General features: G+C 48.0%; 1 protein-coding gene across 1 annotated transcript; it reads left to right on the top strand.

Annotated features, from left to right (window-relative positions):
• Positions 1–457: 457 nt before the first annotated feature.
• On the top strand, positions 458–24,103 carry LOC119113671 (organic cation transporter protein). The gene is made up of 12 exons (XM_037237954.1): positions 458–781; positions 11,480–11,636; positions 11,982–12,222; positions 12,944–13,047; positions 14,231–14,385; positions 14,944–15,112; positions 16,165–16,294; positions 16,913–17,022; positions 20,715–20,935; positions 21,440–21,621; positions 23,321–23,463; positions 23,709–24,103. The coding sequence occupies exons 2-12, from the start codon at positions 11,494–11,496 to the stop codon at positions 23,770–23,772; spliced, it is 1,662 nt and encodes a 553-aa protein (XP_037093849.1). The 5' UTR covers positions 458–781; positions 11,480–11,493; the 3' UTR covers positions 23,773–24,103.
• Positions 24,104–26,608: the final 2,505 nt, after the last annotated feature.

Below are 26,608 nucleotides of genomic sequence, written 5' to 3'. Positions count from 1 at the left end.
GAGGTATGATAACCCGGAACTTAGGTCCGCCTCTGTGACCCGAGGCCGACCGCCGCGACAGGCCATGCTGGCCGAGGGCACGAGAGAGGCGCTGAGGAGGTCATGCGAGGCAGACGCCTCGGGAGGGCACGCCGTTCAACTCACCACATTTAGAAACTTATACATTTCCCCAACAGCTAGGAAACTCTAACTAGTTTCAACGTATTTGAGCAGATGCATCGGGCAAATACGTGCTAAAGAATCATGCAGAAACACGATAAATATCAATATGGTGAAAACAACAGAAATTCGCGACCAGCAGGATGTCACCATGACACCAGACGAACCAAGCGACCGTTTCTCGACGACCTCCTAGGTCCGGGCTCCTACGAGGCGTGGTCGGCTGGCCGCTCGGGCCGAGTGGTGACCAGTGCTGCCTCTGGCGGCCTCCGCGACGCCGGGCGCAGCTGCGACGGCCGGTGGTGTCGCACGGAGCTCGTGCCATCGGCGGCGGACAGCGGAGCTGCGCGCACCCACTGCTGCGGGCCTGTGTGCTCTCAGCGTGCCGGGCTGTCGACCGCAGCAGCAGCGGCGTAAGCGGCAGCAGCAGCCGGATACGTCAGCAGTGGCAGCAGCAGTGGCAGCAGCAGTAGCAGCACCAGGCCACAGAAGCGGGAAGTGAGCATCTTGTGCAAGCGCAGTGACCGGATGAGACTGCCTGCTTTCAACGGGCCCAGCCAGAAGACTCACTGCTCCTCGATCGTTCCGCCATCATAGTGTTCTGCGACGCAGTGGGAAGAAGGTGAGCGGCTTTGGCAAACTGAGAAGTCAGGGAAGGGTATTACTCCATCACTTGCTTATCCTGGGCGCATAATTGCAGGAAGCGGTGTTAGCACCTTTTTCACACTAAGCATAACTGGAAAAATGAATGTAATGCACTATTTTACTTTCTCCTTAAAGATTATCTGATGACATGTTCATGACATGTTCACTTGACCTTTGCACCGCACGTCCGCGGCGGCTGATGGCCTTGACCCCTCCCCCGTCGGCATGTTGATTTTCTTTACCGCAACTTTTGATTAACTCTTCTACACAACGTGCAAAATACGAAGGGCCCGATTGATTGCTTTAGTTCGCTCCAATGTTTGTGCGAGCCCGAAATCAAGCTACCGAGCTCATAAATTGTAGCGCTCAATATGACTTACAACGATGCAGCTTTCGGCTAACGAGCCCATGGCTGGGAAGCGTAACGTGGACTTCATTTGTCTTCTGCAGCCTCCACCGCCAAGTCTTCAATATAGTTTCGAACCCGAAGTCTTTCATTAGTCGGTGACTTGAACATTTTGTCATGAAACGGACTTCTTAACTCACTATTCAGTAGCGGTTTAGGTCCCCGTTCAGATGAAGGGGGGCGGGGGGGGGGGGCTTCAGCTCTCTTAGGCTTGAGAGAAGTGGACCAAATGCGCGGAGAAACGCGTTTGTTGACGAATTGTTGAAGTAGGTCTCATAATTTTCGAGGTTAAGCCCCCTAGTTCATTTTCAGAAACTACGCCCCTCTGTAATTTATTTTATTTTATAGTATATACAATTTATTATTATTATAAAATTATTTATCATTATTTATTTTATTCTATAGTATATTTGTAGTATTTATTATTTATTTTACAGCAGTAAAGCATTATTTATTTTATGTTACAGTATGTTACAGTATTGCTCAGATTCCAAATCAAACCGCAAAAACTGTTCTACACACTGTTATTTCATCTGACTCATTCCGATATTGGTTTGAATCATGCAAAGACTACAAGAGCTTGCAGGTCCGTGAAGAGCTCGAGGCGAGTGGTTGACAGTACTCTTCCCGTGATAATTTTTAAAGCCTTTAGATGAAGCAAGGAAATGCGTCGGTGTGACATGCCTGCACACTTCTAGCATGCCTGGTGCCCTTTGCTTCAAGGCTCGGCTGTTCTGGCGCCAATATGAGCCGTTATGTCTCCAGGATGCAACAAAATGATAATAACGGCCTTAATCCTCACCAACGCAGGGAACAGGCGGTCGGCGCAGACCCCCACGGCTTTCCGGACATTTATCCAGAGCCGTTCAGAACATCATCAAATCAAAGTCGGGTAGCTCAGTTTCAAACTCTGCATGCCTGACTTGCAAGCCTCCAGCTCTTGCCATTTCGTGTCACGAATCTGTGGGCTCGTTACCGTGGCTTGCACGGCGAAGATGTTGCCGTTCTTCGACGCTCTGTGCACCGCGCTGTCCAAGGTGGCAAAATACCGAGCACTGGCGAGGGCTCAGAGGGCCTCCCTCGAGAAGGACCGAGATGACCCAAGCACGGACTGATAATTTAACAAACGTGCGCAAGGTGCCATCAATATTAGAGCGACAAATCTAAGGCTATGTTGTACCTTTCCGGCCAGGCAGGCCGCGGCAGCGCAAACATGTTGACATGAAGTGGCGCGTATGTTGAATGCGGGCTTTAAAACGCCAGCTTTACCTTACAAGTCGGCGGTAGCATATTTCAAAACACAGCCACGATAAAGTCGAGACTGATACCAGTTCTCGCGCACCAGTGTCCCAGTGTCCCAAAAACATGTTCCGATTCACGATGCTCAAAAATGCACTATTATTGTGTCAATCTGTGGATGCACCACTTCGTCATTAAAGGTCTGTGTGACGCGGACTGGAACAAGTGGTATAAATCAAACATTACGATTCAAAGAGGAGACTTAGGTATCCCTTGTCTTCAGCTTTATGATCATAACCCGTATGCCCTTGCATTATAAACACGCTCCAAAACCACTTCCACTATCGCGCCGCTATGTAACGCAGCACTGCTCCAACCCAACAATGCTGCCACGGAACCGAGCGTGTTCACGCAGAGGCAAACCCAATTGATGTAGTACGAACTTTCTACACTGTAGTATCATATCTAGGCAATGATTAAAAGATGACCAAAAACTGATTAAACTTTCTTGATGATGGATGTTTATCTGATAAAATGACGTCATGGCATAATGACCCACCATATTTACTCGCAATAATGTCCCTTGAATGACGACGAAGATGTGATTGTGCTCAGGCCCGCCATGCTCAGGCCCTTATTTCTGCCAATAATTTTCGGAAATTGTCATTGCACACAAAACTTTGTGCGTCAACATTTCGTGGCTGAGTAGATGATTTTCGAGTCGGAAAAAACTGTCGAGGCTCTCTCTTCACTGCATTATTTCCACTTCATTAGCTGCCACCAGACAGAAAACGGATCAATAGGTCTTACACAGATGCATCCTAGCACCTGTCTAGCTTGTTATCGCTGTGTTCTGTTGTGCCCGATGAGTTTAAACTGTTGTTATGAGCACGCCTAATGGGACAGGCTCATGATACATAACTAATTTACATATACTCATTCATGATGCATATATGTATATGCATATGCATATGCATATATATATATATATATATATATATATATATATATGCATATAAAGTATAAACGAACTGCACTTAACCATCACTCGTTGTCAACTATGTGTATGGATTCATCCAACTTATCATAATAAATCACATGTGTTCACAACCGGGTGGTGGCAGTGAACGTTTTGACATCAAAAACAGTCACATAAACACTCATGATTCTGTTTTGAATCAATGTAGCTGATTGCTTGGGCCGCTGACACCCTGTTTATTGTCCATGGTGGTGTTATGAGGTGCAGCCGGCCCCAGCGCTTCTCGCGACATCAGGTACGGAGACAGCGCTCTGCACGGGCCGCTGTGGCCGCACTGTGGGGCACTCCTATCTGGCTCGGAGGCGGCCAAATCGCGGCGGATTAGTTGTGGAGAGCTACCAGATAAATCAAATCGATTGACGACGAAGCCGACGCACTTAGGTCGGTGAGAGGCGTGCATACAGTGAGCGTTTGATGTGTGCCGCTGATGCAACAGGGGACTGGTGGCAGAGGTTCAAGGGCTGCAGGCTGCACGTCATGTGACAGTGGGGGGGGGGGGGGGGCACATTTAGAAGCTGACGGAGACCATACTGTCACAGTTAACTTAGCGACAGTTACACAAGAGCCTTTCAGGGAGTGACATGGTGCAAACCGTGCGCAAAAGAAAAGAAAAACAACAAACGAAATGGAAATCGTTTTCAGCAAGTCTCATGTTTGTAAAATGTTGGAAACCGTTGAAAAATAAGTTGGATAATCATGCTTCAAAATGCAGGACGTGGGAGAATAGAAGAAAATAGTGGTGCAACAAATAGCTTGCCCAAATTAGGCAGGTATGTTTTCCTAAGGCAGGTATGTTTTTGTCATTCAAAACGCCTTCATATCATAACCATCTCTAAATAGGGTGTTGGTGGTGGTGGTAAATGGTGGTGGTAAATGGTGTTATATTTTCAAATCGTAGCTTGGAAAATGGTGTCATGTTTCGAAAGTAATGAGGCCTTGGGGAAATTCTCAGTGAAAGTGGTGGTATGAACTTCAAGCTGTTGCTTTCGTCGGCATACCAACAACAAGTCGCGCTGACAATCGGCGAGTAAGGTTCCAGTGACTTCGAGAACACAGGTCAAGCACCTTTGCCTACATGCAGGACAAACTGTGTCACGCTTCATGGCGTTGCAGGGCCAGGCTGCCATGCTTATTGGGGGGAAAATCTGAAATGAAATATCCATCGGTGCACATTTTTAAAGCGACCAGTTACCAGTTAAAATCGCGTCTAAATGGAAACCTAGCCGACAACTTACGGCGAATACCGATATTAACGCCTCATCGGAGATTTCTTTCTTAGCGGACAGCGACATTCGCCAGAGGTTTGCAACAGCAATGCGCATCAATGCATGCCATCAATGCAGCGGAGTCTTCATGGCTACGCATTTGGAGGCGCCAACGTTTACGAACGTCAACGCTTACGAAGGCTTGGCTGGTCAATGTCTGTTCTTAGCTATTCGTTTACACTTGGTGGCGCTAGCCTGCACGGGCTCCTCACATGGGTGATGACGCGTGTCGATTCCATCTTCATTTTGATTATTCATTTAATTATTTATCTACTTCTTAATTCTTTTCATATTTTCATGCGACGGTTGGCTCTTAAGATATGCTTAATTGAAAATTGCGATATCGGTCATGACAAAAATTACAGCGCACACTGCACAACGTAATGTGAGGCGTTTATAGGAATACATTTCGTAACACCACACTAGCAGGCATTTTAGTCAAGACGCGCCCGGGTGGCCGGCTGAATACCCTTCGCTCGTGTAGGGGTCAAATTGACCCCTCTGAGATTTCAGAAACTAAGAGAGCTAGAGATACTAAATTAACAGAGTGTGTTGGCCTGTATGTGAATTCACTTGTGTCCAAATTTGAGGTTCCCAAGTCATGACCTTTGGGTCAAATCAGATCGAACAAGGTCGCGCTCCAGGTTGGTGCCTCAAGTGTTCCCAGGACAAAGATTCTTGTTCCAAGCAAAAAGACACTGGTACTCATTTGAGGACAGTAATCTTAGCTGACCTTTCGCAGGCCATGGTGATTAAAATCATGCAAGATTGCTTTTTGCCTTTGAATAAGCGTCAAGGACTACAATAGGCAATATGTTCCTAACAACAAAATGTTGACCTGGGTCATTTTAGGTCAGTCACCTACTCTGACCTTAATTAGTTCCATGGAAAAAATGTGATGCGGCGTCTGTTATTAAAAAATTCGAAACCAACCCCAGAAACTAGCCCATAAAGCAGGATGGAGAGTAATAAAGCAGGTTGATTTCGTCCTTGGTCTGACTGTTATACCTGACTCTAGGTGGCCTCGCCTAACACTCCGTTGTTGCATCAGATTAAACGATTCTTTAGAAATTGTCTTCGCTGAATCCATGGCCTGAACTTAACGCGCCTTAGGTCAGCAATCTTACAAGGTGCACCTAAATTTTTGATACAAAACTATCGTCTGTTCAATGGCCTACAGTTGTACAAATTTTAAAACGGCTACGCCGCGCCGTTTGGAAACCATTCCGAAAACCCCCCGGGGGGGGGAGGGGGCAAATGGGCTGTCACCCGAGCGCGTATTAAGACTTGTCACAATACCCCACGGCACCATCGCGTCTCTTTTATGTTTTATCCCCACTCAGTGACAAAAGTATCCTAAGATTCTTGATCGGCCGTTTGACTCGGTGACAGGCCGGCGACAAATCAGTGTATTCCCATAGCCCACCCGTTTGCCGATTTCCTGTTTTTAACTGCCGACTCTCAGTGTCCCATGCTAGACAGTAAAATCCATTGAAAAGTATCTAGATATGACAGTTCATCTTGCCGAGAGGGCGCGTCTCAATCGTGTAACAACTAAAATGAGGTGTGCGAAAGCTCACAATTCCTCACGGCTTTGTAACCGGCATGCGTATTGCAATTTTATCGATATCAAGGCTGCATTCTTTGACATGGTTGACTTCATTGGCCAATTGGCCTGTATCTGAACTCACTTGTCTCTGAATTTGAGGTTCCTAGGCTATGATCTTTAGGATTAATGAGGTCAAACAAAGTCAAATTCCTGGTTGATTTCCAAAGTGCCTCCAGAACCCACACACCTGTTCCAAGCAAAGGTCACATGCTCGTTTAGGGTCAGTCACCTTAAATAACCTTTTGAAAGTGATGGTGACAGAAATCATACAAGACTGCTTTGAGTTTTGCATTTAGATAAAAGACAAAGACTACACTAAGCAGTGTGCTCCCAAAAACCAAATGCTGACCTGGGCCAGTTTAGGTCAGTGACCTATTACGTCCTTAAAGAAGCCCGTGGAGGATGAATAAGGCGGGGCCTGTTATCAACAAATTCGATATGTGCACCAGAAACTACCCAATACAGCAGCCCAAAAGTAATAAAACAGCTTGGTTTTGACCTTGGCCTGACCTTCATATTTGACCCCAGGTCAATGTAATTTGTTCATTCAACTGTTATGGTGCCTATGAAGGCATCTCAAATATGTATGGCTTCGTCTGACACTCCGCTGTTGCATCAGATTGAACGACTCTCGAGAAATTGACATAGCTGACTCTATGGCCTGAATTTGACCTACCCTGGGTCCACGACCTTGCAAAGTGCACCTCAGCTTGTGGTATCAAACGATCCGCCACTTAACTGTCATTAAATTTCATCGCACCGTTCGGAAACTTTTTTGAAAGAACCTTCGGGGGAGGGAGGGAATTTGAGCCCCACCCGAGCGCGTGTTTTGCTTGCCCCTCTGGACATTCGTGGTCTGTTTTGCTGCGCAGAGCTCGCTTCGCCGCTAGAGAGCCATCTTATCACCTAGACGCTGTCAAGAAATATTTAAATTTTACGTGACTCAGTTGACGTGCGTTGCAATAAGTGGTTCCTCGCCAGTATGTGCAAATGGACTAATGACGTCATGTGAGGAGGTTTCCTGGGAACCTGCAAAGACCTGCCCTGTGTTGTTTAGTCCGGCTGAGATACATGACCGCGGGCGCAGTATGGTCTCAATGTCGACGCGCCGGTCAACATCAAAGCATTACTACAATGAAATGCATGATTATGCCAAGGCTGGGATACTGGATGGACAAGTGAAATCCGGTGTGATCTCATAGGCTTTGGGTATGGATCCCGTTGAAACGTAAAATACTCTTAAAGACGATAAAAATATTTATAAATAGCGTTGACGGAATTGAGTTGTTCAAAACGGTACTACTGACCCTTCTGATTATTTTATCTAGAAATTATTCTATCATTAGATAACCATTTCAATTTAGGTTACTTTTATTTTGCGTTAACTGACTTCCGCTTGTCTCCAGCGCGGAAACATATTGCAATGTTGCTCAGGAGGGATATGTGTGCCAAAGCATCACGCCCCAGGCGTGCTCCAATCCACGAGCGACATAGTGAGCTTCCGTGAATAAAACACTACGCGGCGGCTAGGGTTGGCAATAACCAAGCATTTTCGCAGTCACCATTGCCTCCATCTGAGCCCAACACGGAGCCCAATATCCTTCTCCTTCTTTCAAGACAGCACCATGACTTCGTTTAACGCGCGCTCGGTTGGGGGTCAATATGACCCCCGAAGATTTTTCCGGAGTGGTTTCCAGACGACACGGCGTAGCCGCGCAAAATTTTGCAGACCTGTAGAAAACTGAATAACAGATCGCTTTGTATCAACAATTTGACGCATCTTGTAAGGTCGCTGACCTACAGCAGGTCAAATTCAGGTCATGGGTTCAGCGAAGACGATTTCTAGGGAAGCCTTCAATCTAATGCATCAATGAAGTGGTGGACGAAACCATACATGTCTAAGATAATTTCTTAGGCAACAAAACAATTGGAGAACAGACTCCATTGACCTGGGGTTGGGTATAAGGGTCAGGCCTAGGTCAAAGACAACCGTGTTTATTGCTCTAAAGCTTGCTCTGTGGAGTAGTTTCTTGCATCTATTTTTAGTTCAATGATAACAGGAACCACATTATACATTTTCCATAGACTTCTTAAAGATGAGGATAGGTTACCAACCTAAAATGACCAAGTTTAACATTTTGTTTTTAGGAACATACTGCCTAGCATAGCCTTTAACTCTTCTTCAAATGCAAAACTCAAAGGAACCTTATACGATTTCGGTTACCACGACCCCCAAACGGTCAAACAAGGTCACTGACCTTCAATGGGCACCAGTAGTATTTTGCTTAGATCAGGTATCAAGGTTCTGAGGCACTTTGGATGCCAATCTATAGTTTGACCTTGTTTTATGTTATTTGAACCAAAGGTCATAACCTAGGAACTTAAAATTTTGCCAAAAGTGACGTACAGAGGTTCACGTACAGGACAACAAGCCCTGCGAATTTGGTGCCTCTAACTTTCTCAGTTCCTGGTACCTCGAAGGAGATCAGATTGACCCTCACCCGAGCGAAAGGCATTCAACCGGCCATCCGGGCGCTTATTAAACCTGTTTACCAACTGATGGTGTGCGGCAAAAGGCATCCATCAGACCACATGTCGAGCCAGTCTTGGAGCGACAAGAGAGGCTATGCCATACAACACCATCAAGACCATGCCATAGACGATGAAGCCAGAACCTAATTGCGCTATTAGGCATGCACGTCGTTGTCATTTTTTTCGTATGATATCGCGTTACGTTGCTGGAGACAGTTTTGCCCGTAGGAGTTCGGTCGGCGACAAAAAAAAAACGCCGTCTCAGTTCTCCCGCACCACACAGCTAACTCGCGAACAGCGGAATTCCACACGCATTAGGGGGTAGCCATCGCGCGTAGCCCCCTGAGTGCCCTAATGCCTTGAGCCGGCGTATCGTCACTATGTTCTCGTCCTTTGACATGCGTCCTTGAGTCCGTCCTCGGTTTGGAGAGGTCTCGGGGGTCCGGGCATAGATACCGACGCATCTGCGCAATGTCACTGCCGCAGCGGCCGGAAACACCGTTACACGGGTCCCAAGAATGTGCGGCTAAAACGTCATGTTTATGCATGCATGTGAACTGCTTCTTTAGCGTAGGGTTCGTGCTATAGCTCATGCGATTGATTAAACTTCGTCACATATGGTCACTCAAGTGTTGCTGAAGTGAAGGCTGAATCAGCCTAAAACGGACAGTTTTCGGTCTGATCCGTTTTGATTTTGATGTATTTTGGAGGAGATGAAGCGCTCCGTGACACATGATAACGGCTCAGCTGTAAGCTCCGACAGGCCCTGGGGTCACTGTCCCAGGTCTCTCAATGTTCGTGCCTTGTTTCTTTATCCATCGGCTTGAGATGAAGCACTTCGTGACACATGATAACGTCTCAGCTGTAAGCCCCGACAGGCTCTGCGGCCAGTGTCACAGGTCGCTCAATGTTCGCGCCTTGTTCACTTATCCGTCGGCTTGAAATACACGTTTCGGAGGATGAGCAGTACTTCAAAAGTTAAGCCACTAGCCTTTGACCTGGCGAGATCAGATACCATGGTTTTATGCTCATACATTTTGTACCGCGTCCGATTTCTTTAGTGGTGGCATTGGGTATGTGCCTCATCGTGTTTAAAGCATGCTGGCAAATATTTTGGGGAAGGGGGCGCACACACTTTTAGAGACATGATATATTGTACTTCTGCTCTGCATGTTTAACCCACGCCCGTCTGAAGGGGCGGAAGTAAATCCCTTCTGAGTTTAGGTAGCAGCTTACGAGCCGTGCCAGGAAAGTGACAAGGATCGGCTCAACAATTCTTGGGTGATATTGACCACACTTCTATCAAAGACGCGACGATTAGATCCCAAGATAACAGATCAAGATAACAGGCCTTTAATCCTTCCCCTTCCCCTCCTTCCCCAGGTAATCACGCGCGACAAAATACCTCAGGTCGAGCCGGATTAACTGGTTAATTGTGTTCTCCGGCTAGTTACGGATTGCTTCCTGTCAATTTGGAGCCCCTTTGACTGTAAAAAACAAGCTCATGCAGGTAGCCCAGCCTGTGCTGAGCTGGTGTATACCTGCCGCGGCTGTGATCACGTATATTGCTTGAGTAACCTCTCACATCGGGGGAAACCAGGCTGCATTCAATGCTGTTCAATGCACATCATCATTTTGTTATGTAAGGGGCAAAGGTAGTTCTGGCGCTCCCATATCAGGGGGTACGCTAAGCGCCAGCCAAGGCCATCAGAGGCCATAATGCCCTTTACCCTGAGCGACTGATGAACCTAAGTACCGCTAAGGCAGACATCGATGCGGCCCTCAACATTCCATCATGATCCTGCCGGAGCCGAAAGCCTGTGCAAAAGGAATGTGCAATCCAAGTGACGTATATATTGTTCAGAACTTCACAACTCTAAGCGTGGTGGTATGTCTGGGATGAGTGTCTTCGAAACATTCGATAAGTTTCAGTGAGCGATGCTCTATGAGCAAAACCTCCATGCCACTGAACCCACGACACGCACTAAGACACCCACGTTCATTGAACAATGGCCAGAGGTTACAGGCGGAATTGCAAACGATACAAATTTAACATACCCTCAACAGCAACGTCCAACGTCCGGTGGTCGTTTCAAAGGTGTGGCGGAATTAACGAGCGTTTGTTTTCGAAACCGTCGCAAATGGTGGCCTGGTCTCTGTGGCCATTTGATTTAAGTCATACAAACATGTTTTGCAGTTTCAACAACAGCCAAACGCGTCGTCCCATGGTCAGCTGCGAGAATGGCAGTAACTGTATTATAGTACAAAATGATACATTGCTTAACCAGTGCGGCCCTGTTAAAATAAGCAGGGACGAGAGTCCACGAGCAGCGAGGCGTTTTCATAACATTTGAGTATGACTTATGATCTCGGCTACCCGTCCCACCTACAAACGGTGACAACTGACATGGTAGTTTGAGCGAGTGGCATGCGGGCGGTGTTTTTTAAAGAAAGTTTGCATTAGTTATAGACAAAATATGCGCTATGATGGGAAAGCTGTGCTGGGTTCCTAAGCCATGAAAGACAAGACGACACTAGTACGGTATCATCTGTGATGTTTGGTCAAAAGATTGCTACCATTACAGCTTGACGACTGACGATGGAGGTGGATGCCATTTACCATGAAATCGACGGCTGGGGCCGCTACCAGAAGCTGATGTACTTCATGCTCTGCCTGCCTTCCATCGTGGCCGGCGCCGCCGTCGTCAGCCTCTCCTGGACCGCATACGACATGCCTTATAGGTGAAAGGTGGTCTCTTTCATGCATAAAACGATTCTACGAAATAACGCATCTTAAAATTGAGCCGTGTTATACCACAAAAGGGAAAGTTACTCACCTTTACTTAACCTTAGCTTTGTAATTAACTCCTGAACAGGTGCTTAACGAGTTTAAAACAAATTAATAACTCGGGTGAAAAAGGATCATTCAAGCGAGTCGACAGCGTACCTAACACTGGTTTATAAAATGCAATTAGAAAAAGTGGGATTTGAGTAACCTTGGATGGGTTCATATTGTCTTTGATTTAGCGCAATGTCATTGCCCATCTCTACTCCCGCCCACAAACTAACGTGATTTCCGTTCTACAGGTGCCTGGTGTCGGGCTGTGAGAATGCCACTAGCGCCACCTACAACGCCCCGTTCCTCAACTTCACAACGCCGAGGCAGTCGGACCCTGCCAACGCCGACTATCCGTGGAGCGAGTGCGACACGTTCCAGCACTCGCCGCCCGACCTATGTGAGGCATCCGCCTTCGATAGCTCCCACCAGACGACCTGCAGCCAGTACGTCTACGACAAGAGCGTGATGCATAGCACCGTTGTGTCAGAGGTCAGCACGTGGCATACACTCTTCAGCCTTGAATGCCAGTCCAGCCCGGAACACCTGTCTCGCTGTGACATGTGCACAAGAACGTGCATATGCACAATAACTAATGCACACCAAGAGGGCTTTATAGATGATAACTCCAGCAATGGCATAGGAAGTAAAGTGGTCAAGCTCAGTGCCTGTACCCACGTCTGCCAGATGCTGTGCAGATTTTGGTGTGAAACTTTTGACTCGGGCAGGCTTTTGTGTGCTTGGTATGTAAACAAGGGGCAAAATGATGACGGAGGGATTCGGCAGTTTGACACTGGGCCGGTTGACGATCCTCCTGCATTGCCCCATAGCCTCAATCCTGTATGTGAACTTCCCCCAAATCAGACGAAAAGTAGGCTTTGGGTCGCCATCTCATATTGAAGGCAAGAAAAGGCCTGCGGACTATGTGGTTCGTGTCTGCGTGGTTCTGTCTGTGCCTGGCATCTATCTGTGAAAGAAATGGGGCGGTAGCGAAGTCTTGCGATAAAAAACAGCCACGAGGGGGCCTTCCAGGCCCTTTCACCTGCTCCAACCGTTGTCATCCCAAGTCGTAACAGGGCATGGGATAGGACGGGAGCTGTGAAGAGATTGGTCGCCGACCAGAGGCCGGCTGCTGATGGTTGCTGATAGCTGCTGATGGCTGCTGACGGCTGTTGATGGCTGCTGATGGCTACTGACTGTGCTAGCGTCTCAGTTCCAGCTGAGCTGCGGGCGGGACTGGCTGCCCACTCTGGCCAACAGCCTCTACATGGTCGGCATGTTCGTCGGCTCGCTGGTCATAGGACACATCTCTGATCGGTGAGAGCTGGCAATAGGACACATCTCTGATCTGTGAGAGCTGGTCATAGGACAAAACTCTGATCGGTGAGAGCTGGTCATGGGACACATCTCTGATCGGTGAGAGCTGGTCATGGGACACATCTCTGATCGGTGAGAGCTGGTCATAGGACACATCTCTGATCGGTGAGAGCTGGTCATGGGACACATCTCTGATCGGTGAGAGCTGGACGACGTTGCCTCGTCACGCTGCGTGACGCTGCACCAACCGAGGTGCCAGCACGGCACACGCTGGACACGGCATCACTGTTACGCTGCAGTTTACAGCGCAGTTTGAGCGCAGACAAGGCCAGTTCCTGCAGCGGGTCCCGAATCCGCAACACTTTGTCAATGAGGCGATGCTTGCCCACCGCAGTCCGTGCAGTGTGGGGACAGCGTGTAGCACTCGAACTGGCAGGCATTCATCACGTGCGTCGAATGGTCACGACTGGAAGATCCAGTCATCCTTTGAGTAGCCACCGCAGCCTTACACAGCATGGCGATGACCATGACATGAACAATAGCCACTTGCCATGAGCGTGCAAAGTCAACAGTGGTCTCGCAGTGAAAACGCATTGCGACAGTCTATTGTTTATTGTGTAGCTATAGGCCTCTGGCAATACGTGAGCGTACACAATGCAAGACATTGGTGATGAATGGGCAAGCAAGCGCCTACTCGGCGAGGACGGAAATTACAAAAGCATCTTCCGGAAACTCCATTCCGGCTTAAGCGCTATGTGCACGCTGATGTAACAAACCAATGGTTTATCGCGTACGCTATGCAAACACAGTGTAGCAGCTTGACAAAATAATGTAAGCGCATTCAAGGGCACGGGGAGTTTTTTTCAAGTTGGGGAGGGGGTGATAGCCATTTTCAGCTGCTCCTTTGCTGTCAGCGCCCATTGGGCCGATGCTAAATTTTCAGAAAATTGGTGTCAGGCATATGCCTCCCTGCTTCCCCGTTCCAGCACCATTGGAAACACTTTCGTCCATTTCCAAGGTGTCCTGTTTCTCACTCTACTGTTCAATATGGCAGACCAAACACTCACTTTTTGACGCGTGTTCTTACTGTACGGCTGCATGCTAATGAGGAGCGAACGGGGGAGGGAGAGCGCGCTCTTTAGCTCGACCCATCGCAGTGGCGTGATTTCATGGGCTGTTGCAGGTTCGGTCGCAAGACGGCTATGCTGCTGTCGTTCCTGGTGCTCGGCGTGGCCAGCGCAGCCACAGTGTTCGTCAAGAGCTTCGGCGTCTTCGCACCCCTACGCTTCCTCACGGGCGTCGGTGGCATGGGCACGTTCATGACCACCTTTTTACTCGGTGAGCTTGTTTTCTGCGCTCGTGGCATTTGGAAGGGTGACTTAAAGATGTTTTATTTGCGTCGCTTGTAATTGCCGCAAATATTAACCCGTACCGGTGCGTTCTCTCAATCTATCCACTCATCTTGTTTTCGCTGATCAAACCATTTCTGTTCTAAACCAACCAATACTCGCGAGAGTTGCCGTTGTGTACCAAGGATTCCGCTCTAGATGAGGTCAAATCCTGTCGCATATTTGAGTATGCTGGGTATGCAACAGCCGTAGCGGTGACCTCTCGCAGGTTAGAAGTGAAAACTGTGCAGTGCTCACATGCTAAATTATGTTTACCTTGCCCCATGACAGCTAACAGGGGCTTGCGGTCTTTCTCATGTTAGACACCGGCATGGGGAAGGCTGGTGCCTAAGTTGGAAGGGGGAGAGGGAGGGGTGTTAGAACTCACATCTGAACAGGAAACTCTGGCATGGGCATGGGGGGGAGGGGTGCTAGAGCCCAGCATCTGAATAAGAAACTCCGCCTCTGGCATGGGCACTTCACCGTGATATTTTAACCCCCTCCACAGCCGTCGAGACTGTTTCCAACGACGTGAGGACATTCTGCGGCTTCGCCATCCACTTCTTCTTCCCCCTCGGCGAGAGCATTGTGGGCGTGCTCGCCATGTACATCAAGGACTGGCGTGATCTGCAGCTGTTCATCGCGCTACCCGTCTTCATTTTCCTCTCCTACTGGCTGTAAGTTAGCGGCGTTGAGCGAGAGCAATCGTTCGGCGGACAATCCATGTTTAGCCACTTGTCTTAAGTGAAAAAAAAATTGTCAAGTTAGAGAAGCAGGCAAATTTTAGCTTAAAAAATAAGTCGCTTTCCTGCATCAATCTACACAAAATTAACAAATTGCAGGAAAACGACTTTGTTGGGATACATTTTGAAAAGGCGCCGCATCAAGTGCCTGAACTTGTTGCGTCACACCTGCACATAATACCGTGCCATCTCTATTGTACAGTTAGGTAACAACCAGCGTTTAAGTTCACATTTGCATGCGGTTTTGCACTGAGATAGCCACTTCGGGGATCATTTAGTGCAGTTCGCGGCCCGCCCTTTCCAAGACTCAGACCCTCTGGCTTCTGAGCTAGACGTCCGCTTACTTGTGCAGACTAATCCAATCTCACCCAGGCATTCACAACGCCATAGAAACGTCACACAAATACTTCCACCCCATTGGGCATGAGGTTCTCAAGGCCAAAATGAATATAATCGACGAATGATTCGTGCCTTGCATGCACCAGCATGTTTTCTGGCACCACCTGAGTTCAATTGGTTATAAAGACATGTTATACACGCATCGCGAATTTCGAACATGTTGGTTATTTGTTTAGATCATTAGAGCCTTTTCGACCAGCAGCTATCATTTACGGACTATAGGATAACGGAGAATGGAAAACAGTGGGACAGGACTACATGCACTTGGGTGCCCAAACGCCAAGGCTCAGCCCGCGCAGGGACCCTTCTCCGGGGTGTGCACCGGGCGTCGCTTCACTGCGGCGTACCGTTTTCAGGGGGCGCTGGGGTGGAGCGGGCCATCTGAAGACAGGAGCCCGCTTCGTGGCTGGCGCATGTAGCGTGCTCACTCCATTTGCTGTTATTCGCTTACTTGCTGTCATTTGCTGGAACACTCCTTTAAGTCGATGGCAGTTCACGGCAACTTCACGAGGCGTCAGTGGGCAGTGTTCATCCGTCGGTCGCGAGGCCACGGCGGCACGCGTACCAGCCCTCCTCCTCTGCGGCAGATTCGTGCCCGAGTCGGCTCGCTGGCTGGCGGCCGAGGGCCGTTGCAAGGAGGCCGAGGCGGTGCTCCGAACCGCAGCCAAGTACAACGGCACCGAGTTCCCCGAACATCTGGTCAAGTCCACCGACTCGGTGGGTCAGTGACCTACGCCAGTGCGTCGGCGGACGGGTCACGGGTCATTGCTCCCGATGCTCACGGGTTATTAACCTCCTGAAGGTGGTGAAAGCGCGCGAGCTTTCCTCTTTGGGCCTGCGTGTCTTGTTCTAAGCGCAGTGCTCGAAACGTGCCCAACATTTCTTGCTGGACCCGTCCATACGCCCGCACTCCTGCGCTTCGAATCAGCAGCTGGAGGTCTAGGATGTCGGGTCCACGGACGCGCCCTGTCCATCAGTTGCGCCGGTTTAGGAAAGTCAGCAAAAATGCAAGCGTCAAGAGAAGCCATTTTGACACAGCGCGCATGAAACGCTGTCAGACTGTCAGGACAATCCGGTAATCTAAGCAGCAGATGCCCGCCAAGGGTGTGTTACACCTCACTAGCGACAACTCGCTTGGTTTCCATCAACTGAGCTCTTTATGTTTTTGATATAGTTGTATTTATCGTTGAATATTCATATTACGATCAATTCATATTTTGTACATCGCGATGCTTGTACGTGGCATACAGCTGAAGCAAAGAACTCACTTTTAAGACACTGGAAGCAAACAAATGTGACAGGGTGGCACTGTAAAATTGACCGCCATTTTTCCAGAGCGCCGGCTCTGTCGAGACGCCTGCGGTGCAGCCTCCGTCAATGTCCGTGCTTGACCTGTTCAGGTCACCGACCCTGCGCTGGAAGACGAGCATCATACTGTATCAATGGTAACACACATTCAGCCGGGGGGCACTCGTCGCACCTCACACCAATATCTCAAGTTTAAGAGCGTTTGCACTGCTATGCCAGCAGCAATTTGCACCTTTACCTTACTAGTTTTTTCTTTATCTTACTAGTTTTTTTCTTGATCTGAAGTTTTCTTGTGAAAGAGATGAGACTCAGCATGCGTTGGGATTTAACAGACACTCGCAGGAGAAAGTTCGTGAATACGCGCCGTTAGAAAATGCTTTGGTTACGCTTTTTGTGGGATAAATGCCTCAATGTGGTACGTTTTCTGTCGGTCTAATTGAAAACTTGAATGACGTCTTGACGCACTTGCCGATCTTGCACGATCTTGATCAAATAATCTTGCATCGACGCCAGTAGCTGAGAATGTCATCGTTTATCTTCATTTTGCTGCACACCCTTCCCAGTTGGCTACACAGCCTTTCATTGTTCCAACTTTTATACCGGCTGGCACCGCATGTCCAGGGAGCTAGAATCGCTTTTGAACTAGGGTGGGAGTGAAATATTCCATCGCAAAAATCGCAAAAAGACGGAACTTATGAGCTCGTGACTGATGCTTCAGCAAACAAAGACATTTATTTCAAGTTGGCATGGACGTGATATCAGAAACCTGACGAAACTATTTCGTTTTTTAGCATATTAGGCAATTAAAGTGAAACAGATTACATTAGCACGCGCCCGGGCGGGAGGGGGGGGGCAAACTGACCCCACCCGAAGGGCTTTTCCCGAATGGTTTTTGAACGGCGTGGCGCAGCCGCACCATATTTTGCATAGCTGTAGAAAATCGCATAGCGGATCGTTTGACATACAAATTTTAAATGTACTTTGTAAGGTCGCCGACCTGTGACAGATCAAATTCAGCCCATGGTTTCAGCGAAGGCAATTTCTAGGGAATCGTTCAATCTGATACAACAGCGGAGTGTTTGACGAAGACATACATATCTGAGATGCTTTCTTAGGCACCACAAATATTAAATGCGCAAATTACGTTGACCTTAGGTCAGGTATGATGGTTAGACCAAGGTAAAAACCAACCTGATTTATTAATCTAAGGGTTGTTGTATGGGATAATTGCTGGTGCTCATTTGAATTTATTGACACCAGGAAACGCATTATACACTTTCAATTGACTTCTTAGAGGTCAGAACAGGCCATTGACCTATGAAGACCTGGGTCGAACCTTTTGTTCTAGAAACATGCTGCCTAGCGTAATCTTTGTCACTTAGTCAAAGGAAAACACAGAGCAGTATTATATCACTTTGGCCACCATGACCTTCAAAGGGTTAAACAAGATCAATGACCTCAAATGGGCTTGTGACCTTTTGCTTAGAGACAGTTGCCTAGGTTCTGGGGGTGCTTTGGATACCAGCCTGGAATTTGACCTTGTTTGACCTTATTCAACCTGAAGGTCATGACCTAGGAAGCTGAAACCTTAACCTAAGTGACATCACATATGGGTCAAGACACCCTGTAAATTTGGTGTATCTAACTTTCTTAGTTCCCGAGATCTCAGAGGGGGTTCATATCGACCCCCCCCCACACCCGAGTGAAGGGTATCTAGGCGGCCAACTGGGCGTGTGTTAAAGTATAGTAATTTCATGGCAGTACTATGAGCAAAACAAATTACTAACACCAATAATTTGATGCCGCACTTTTCAAATCCCTTCCACAGCACTTTCAAAACAAAACAAAGCAAGGAAATTTAATAACAAGTAAACAACAGAAAATTCAACAAGCATAAAACACTCAAACAAAAAACATTGGACTCCTACACATCAGCCCATTACCAAGTCAAACACAATATACATTCTTCTGGCTTCTGTTATGGTGGGGTCAGGGAAAACAAACATTTTGTCACTGCTTCCTACAAAACACCAAGGCTTATTTCCATGAAAGTAGCCTATGCCTAACCTAAAGAGGCCTTACATCATCTCATCCTGTATAACCTGTTTGTATCACAGCAGCAGTTGTGAGTTACTGATTCTTGCACAATTCCTATTGCCACTTGGCATGCACTTGACCAACTTAACCTAACTTAGAGTAGCCCATATGATGCACATCATCTCAACTCACATGTCTGTTGACAGCAGCACTTGTGATAAAAACATGATATCTAAAGCTAGTTTTTGGCTGGTTTCAACTTGCATTTTTATTCATTTCATTTGTGCATGCTTGTTAACATCAGACAAAGTTGACAACACACAAATCAAAACACTTTAAATCACTTTGAACAAATTATTTTGACTGTCATGGTTAGCCTCTGTCAAGGGCAATGATGGGGATGCTCCACAAAACAATCTTTCTTCTCCAAAAATAACATAACTTTTATATGACCATGCCAGTATTGCTGCTTGCCTATTCAAGTGCAGCAAATGCATCCATTTGGGCTTGTTCATTCATATTTGATGACAAAGTTTGAGATGTTGGCTTCATCTTTTAAATGGGGTGGTCTCACCATCTGTTACATAACAATATTTAACTCATATTACAGTTGCTATGCAGCTTAGAGTATCCCTATGTTAAAAATATCATACATATATACAGTACAGTCATTTGCCAGTCAGCAAACCATGACAACTATAGAAAACATCTAGTTAACACAGCCATGAGGGGCAACTTCAAGAAATTTGGGGCAAATAACCAAGAATATGGAACAAAATAAGCCCATTGCATGCCTTGTGGCATGATAATTTGTCTTATGGCAAAACTCGATGCATTAAAGCAGAAAATGGCTGACTCTGGTTACCAATCATGTGTTGACAGCAGGTAAGGTAAGCAATTACTTGGTCCGCAGGAGACTTACCGGCTTCTTCCTGCTCCCCTCAAAACAAAAATCAGTACCTTTTGCATGGTCTGCTGGCAGACAGAGTTATCCGAGTCACAAAATTACAAAATAAAGAACAAGAACAATATTAGAACAATAACAAGAACAATATTACAAGAACAAAATTAGCTAAATAAATATAAAGACTAGTACTTTTCTCGCAAAATTTTGTAGTCAGCTGATTTGACTTAAAATCTGGCAATATGAGTGCTCAAATGGTGATATTTATCTTGTAAGCATAATTTAAAAGACATTTCTTGAACTTTTCACTCATGCATTTTGGGAGTGATGCATTTAGTGGTCAAGTTTTCTTCGGGAAAAAAAGTGCGTGGAGTAAAATTATCTACCAGGCCTCGCTGGCGTTTGCACCAGGCTCTGCTCTCGTGGTGTGGCGTGTGAGACAAAAAAAATAGGGGATGCGTGAAAACCTTGCATTTGGCGCACAGCTGCAGATTGTGACACACTGTAAACAAACCAAACTTAATGCGTGCAAGCGGCTGGGGTCACTGGGGTGCTTGGGCTTGGAGATACCTGGCGCTCTTGCTCTGTGCATACATAGACATGATTCAGGTGTAGGTGAGGCAGGACATGGCCATAGGTGTCCCAGGAGTGAAAAATTCACATGAAATATGGGAAAAGGAGTGAAAAATTCCTTCTCATAGGGTGTTGCTTTAACCCAAAGCCGGCAATTCTAGGGCACCGCGCATGTCTCAGCGGCAGGCCCTGTGCTGTCTTGTTTCCTACAGATCGGGTTGTGACTACAGTTGTGACTAGTCCTGCCGCATCACCTGTGGCACGTTCGCGCAGCTTGCCTCGCTGCGGCTGATCCTGACACACCATCTTCACCAGGTTCGTGTGCGCGATGGTCTATTACGGGCTGGGCCTGAACGCCACACGACTGGGCAGCAGTGTCTACGTCAACTTCATCCTAGTGCAGATCATCGAGGTGCCGGCCGCCTTCTGCTGCATCCTGCTACTGGACCCGTGGGGCCGCAAGCTGATACTCAGCCTGTCGTTCGTGCTCGGCGGACTTGGCAGCATCGCGAGTGGAGTGGTGTCCGGCCTCGAAGGTGGGCGAGAGCGGCAGCAGGACAGCGGCCAGAGAGAGCGTGCGGCAAGGACGCGCGCATGACTTTGATGTGCGGGTCCCCAATTCCCGCAAGGATATACTCGTTTGCCGGTGACATTGTCCTTATGTGGGCGGGTAAAATATAAGATCTTCACTGAATAAGTCTGATTGAAGGTGCTGTGGCAGTATTCCAACGACCCACGCGTAATAGAACCTGCTCACAGGAATTGGACTTGTACTGTCACACAGCAAAGAGCCTTAAAAAATCGGCCTTTGCCAAACGCCAGATCGCATGTGAGACCAGCATACAAAAAGATGCCATCCCGTTCGAAAGAGTTCTGAATTATAGAACACCTTTGGGATCCCGTTCTGGGACAATAAGCACGTGACGCGCAATATTGAATGCACCAAAGCCGCCCGCATCTTCTGCCTGTTGAGACGCTCAAGAAGGTAACGCAAAAACCAGTGTCCTCAAGCCTCCGAGTTCTCGTACTACCCGCTTCAGACATGCAGACGCTCACGGTGGCCCTGGCGATGGTCGGCAAATTCGGCGCGTCGGCGACGTTCGCGATCGTGTTCGTGTACGGCGCGGAGTTGTTCCCGACGGACCTTCGCAACAGCGGCATCGGCATCTCGTCGGCTGCCGGCCGAATCGGCTCCATCCTTGCGCCGTTCATTGCCAGTCTGGTACGTTACGCATGTGCGGTCGGGCGTGCACCAATGTTATCATGCGGTAATTGGCGAAAATAGCCACTCTTTCTTTGCATGGTTATTACATCAGATTACTTACTATAACATTATTCATATCTTTTTCTGTTTTCATAAGACATTTCGTTTCTTATAACATGCTTTTTGTCTCATAGAACATGTCGTCTTTCATAGCATTTGTAGTATTTTTTGATACTATCTTTTACTTGTCTGTTACATGTGTTATTTGTTATAATCCGTCGTTCATATCATATTTTTAAGGTTCATAGCATATGTTCCTTCATGACATCGCTATATGTTGTGTCTGTTACAGCGTGCTGTCCCCTTTCACGTTCTTCCAATGAAAGTGACATGATGAAATAGCATTTGTAACGCCCCTTTTTTCTTGCAACTAAGCCAACGTGCACCCGCTACAGCCCGCCCCTGTTTTGATTCGGACTGAAAATGGAATCAAGGCCATTCCAAGCTTTGGTCACACGAATTTGATTCCAAATCCTTGGTTTTTGACGTCAGAGCGTATCCCGCTCTTGTCTGTTGACCCAATTAAATCAGCATTTCTATTCGAATCGGTACTCACTCGTAATTTCCATTCGCATTCAAGCAATGACAGGTTTTGGGAGACATTGTATGACGTGGCGGTGCATTCTTCGGAAGCTACGCCCGAACAAATTAGCTGGCTGACATTAACTTTTGCGCCACCGAACATTGCTGAAACATTGAAGTGTACATCTGTGACAAAAATAGGACGCATTTTGGTAATCAGATAGTAACACAATGCCCTCTGAATTAATAATTCCAAACAAAACTTAGTGCAGGTTCAAACCCCCGTACTTAAATGCCACCGCTAGGAGGTGCTAAAAGATGCAAGAATCATGATATTCACGCCATCCCCAAACTCAGTCAATGGTCTCAATCCGTCTTAAAACCTAGCACCGCTGTTGCCTCTGCGGTTCAGGAGCCATGCAATAGCTGTGTCACGTCTGCGGAGACGAGGATGCCATCGAGCTGCGTCACGGACCGACCTTTGTCGCTGAATGTTGATCCAATGCTCACGTCAAGCTGGATTCCGGCCGATTCCTTCGGCCGACTTAGATGGGATGCTTCACATTTGAAGAAATTGGAGCAAATCACTCTCACGGAAAAATTATAACCGGAAAACACGCTCACGAACGCCTGATATGAACGCCTCGACGACGATATGTTTTGGCCTCGATAGCCGTATGCCTTGTGGAATGGCAGAATTTCAATCACGCTATCATGACGTCATGAATGCCTAGGTGACTTTGAAATACTCTCCCAGTTATGCCTCGCCCCATTTTCGCGAGCGTGTAGCTCAGAGACCAGAAGGGCTTTAATCTTCAGAAAGGAAGACTGCGAACAGCACCGGAAGGTCTTGAAGATGGCTATTTCAATTGAAAACTCTATCTAAATGTGGAACTCTCCCCTTAGCAGTCCTGGACTCTGACCTAAGTGACCTGCCCTTCATCAGTAACATTGTTCGGGAGTCAAAAGCATGCCAAATATGAAGCCGACGTCTTTATGTTGACAGGAAGTTTCCCTGTCCAGCATCATTGATTTCATGCATTGCTCGGCTGCCTCCCTTTCGTGCGATGCCTGTTTACCTTCCCAATTTCGCCGCACCGGGACCATCGCCACAGCACCGTGACTGCTGTTTCAGGCACAAGGTTCAAAAAGCCAGGTCCTACCCATGTCAATTTTCGGCGTGTTGTGCTTGATCGGGGCAGCTGTTACTCTCTACCTTCCCGAAACTTTCGGACAGAAATTGCCGGACACCATCGAGGAATCAGAGAACTTCGGAAGGTGAGTGCGAGCAGAACCACGGATACCACGCAGACCACCCCTGACATCTGGCGTCATTGTTTATAACTAATGCTTCAGCTCTGTTGCCAACCGCCCACATGCCTCATGCATTGTACACGCGGTGTTTTCTGCGCAGAACTCAAGGACTGACGCTCGTCGCTGTATAATGCAGTCCGACCCGCATCCGACAGACGCTGGTGATGGGTCGGGTATTTGATGACGTCAGACGCCCATTATTGTTGCAGGGACCAGACGCTCTGCCATATTCCGTGGTTGGTCCGCCGAAAACGTCGGAAGTTATACGCCTGAGCGTGACAGCCAGAGACAGCCGGTTAGCCTCTCCACGGGGCACTGCCCAGCATTCTTGACAACGAATCAGCCTCCGGAAAAACTGCTGACGTCATTTCACCGGGCGGACTGATTGGTCCTTACGGCGGGACAGCGGGTTGGCGCGGTTGCGGCGCATGGCCTGCCACTTCTGTAATATGTCGCTTTGTGTCGTCGCGTGAGGTCGTCTGGTTGATGATGTGGCATGACTATTCTAGCTAGCACGTAAGGTTTTAGTTATTGCGAAAATACGACGGGCTTTTAACAATAAAAAGGCATATGCAAACGCTTGTCTTGATAACGCGAGTGATATTTTAATCGAAAAAAAACAGTGGCTTGAGGCGGCATTGACTGGAAGACACAAATACAACACGGTGTCTTCCTTACCCTCTATCTTTTACGTAAAAATGGACGAATAGCGTTGAGCTGTTTCTTTTTTCTGGCCCATCATCTGGCCCTTTCAACTGGCCCATCATCGCTCCATGTCGGAGACAGATGGCATCTCACCAGCTGATCGGCGTGCTTCGTGACTCGTTCGCTGGTACCGGTGTGGTGACTGTGCTCCGAGCCGACGGTTGTCCTCAGCTCAGAACAAAAGAACAGGAGATTTCCTGTCCAGACGCGGAGTTATCCCTCGTATTATCTAGCCCCCCATCAGCCACAGAGCAATGGACACACCGAGTCTGCAGTGAAGTCGGTCAAACGATTTGGGCAACTGCAGGCTGGATACCGCGTTGTGATCCTGCTGCAACTGAATTCTTGTACCAATGAATATTACGGTCGCAGCGTTTTCCCTTTCCTGTGCACCACATTCTTCGCCGTACCCTCCAGGATGAACAGGTTGGCGGCTCACTATGGAGTAACGAGCCGACGAGAGTAACGGTTCTGGTGCTACCCACGTAACGCTACCTGCTGGAGGACATTGGCGCAGTCACGATGGGACCCTGAGCCTCCACGGTCCTAAATTGACTCTCGGTCATAGTCAAGGTGTGGCTCCGTTAGATTTGAAGTTGGATCAGCTTGAAATCGAAGGGCATGCCAGCTGGGATGAGCGGGATTCTTGTGACGAAGACCCTTGGTCCCTTGGCATTTCCTGTCATCATGGCTGCCATTGCGGAGCTTCGGATGAAGATTTTTGGGACCATGGCGAGTGCGACTTACTGGAACACAACTTTGTGATGGCAGTTCTGTTGGCTCCAGGCTCCTGAGAAGCTCCTATATGTAGTTCGCAGCCTCCTCCGGGTTTGTGGCAGTGTCCATTCCTTCCAAGTCCCTGTCTCTCTCCTCGCTGCAGTTTCTCAGAAGCTTCGAGTCCATATTTTCAGCAGTGAAGTGTTTCGGCGCTATGATGACCCGTTCGCTTGGCCAGGTTCACCTTGGCACCGTTCTTTCAAGTCAGGAATACCTTGGACCAAGAGACTGTCGACCATTTCTACTGGAAGACAATTGGACTTGGCTGACTTAGCGCGCGGCAGAACGCGGCGCGCTGGACGCTCTTCGCTGCTCCGATAAGTCTCAAATGGCGGGAACCAACCGTCGCTGATGAGACGTTCTTGCTCGTGCCGCGCTACGCACAGTGCTTTGATCTCGACCGAAGTGTTACATAAGCTCTCCTCTCGCTACGTTGATTCAGAATATACTAGGTTTCGTAGTCTACCACCGGTAGTTCTCGGGTATCAGAGGCTCAGTGACAGAGTTTCACATTTATTTATACAAATGTGGCATCGTTACGTTGACAGTCTGCACAGGTTAGGAGCATTCTCCGCCTCTTATGAGCCTCAGGTGTTTGACCGTCGCATTGCACGCCGTAGTGCGGCGGCGCCGGCCGGCCGCATGACGTCATACCATCTGGGGCCCGCTTCAGCGTCATATCGTCCAGTGCAGATATTTGCAGACCTTGACGTCACCCGAAGATTATGACAGACCTACGCCCTGTTTCTGCAGGTCTCTCAGATGAACGTGACGACGAAAAATCGAATGTCATTCCATCGACGGTCATCTTGTATTTATGAAATGTTCCACATTCATTCATTCACAGACACAACATAATATGGTGCAGCTGATGATCTCCGATAGACATGCGGTACAATGAGCAATGTTCATCGCAATCAACGTTGCAACTAATCCGGCGGAAATACGCGGGAGCACCTGCAGAGGTCGGGTATATTGCTTATTCATCTGTCAATCATGTTGCCAAGCATTTAAATCACCATGTCTTAGGTAAATGTGTGACCAAATAGCTCAGGTCAGAACTCTCAGTTCCTATTAAGCATGCGCCGCATTTCGTCACATATGCATCAAATCAAATCGATCAAGCCTCGCACCAAATCGAATTTCGGGGTCAACCTGCATAAGCAATCATGCTGAATGAAACTACGGCAACATACCCTGTTACTACTGAGCGGGGGCGCACATAGGAGCAGGATAGAACAGCACTGAGCTAGGCACGCCGCTGTGGATGAGCGTCATAACTGTCTCCTAAAAATGTCAGGTCCGCACACTTCGGACAGCTCCAAGGCGTGCATTAATCACTACCTCGCTGCGTACCCGCATGTGTCGAAATTCAGCTATATTTGTCTATCAAATGTTGCTATGAGTAGATGCTGCGACCTTTCTATGCGTGATATGGGATGGGTGCAGTGAATGGAGGACCTGGTGGTCGGTGGTCCTGAATTCGGAACTGGTGGCCGGTAGCCCTGAATTCGGAAGTGGCCGGTAGCCCTGAATTCGGAACTGGTGGCCGGTAAAACGTCATGGAAGTGTGCTGGAAGACCCTTGTTGGAGGGAACGACTGGAGCCACATCTTGAGCGCCTGCTT

Source organism: Pollicipes pollicipes, unplaced genomic scaffold (genome assembly GCF_011947565.3).
Source record: "Pollicipes pollicipes isolate AB1234 unplaced genomic scaffold, Ppol_2.1 Scaffold_7262;HRSCAF=8765_pilon_pilon_pilon, whole genome shotgun sequence".
NCBI classification, from domain to species: Eukaryota; Metazoa; Arthropoda; class Thecostraca; order Pollicipedomorpha; family Pollicipedidae; genus Pollicipes; species Pollicipes pollicipes.
This window is presented reverse-complemented; position numbering and strand designations above follow the sequence as displayed.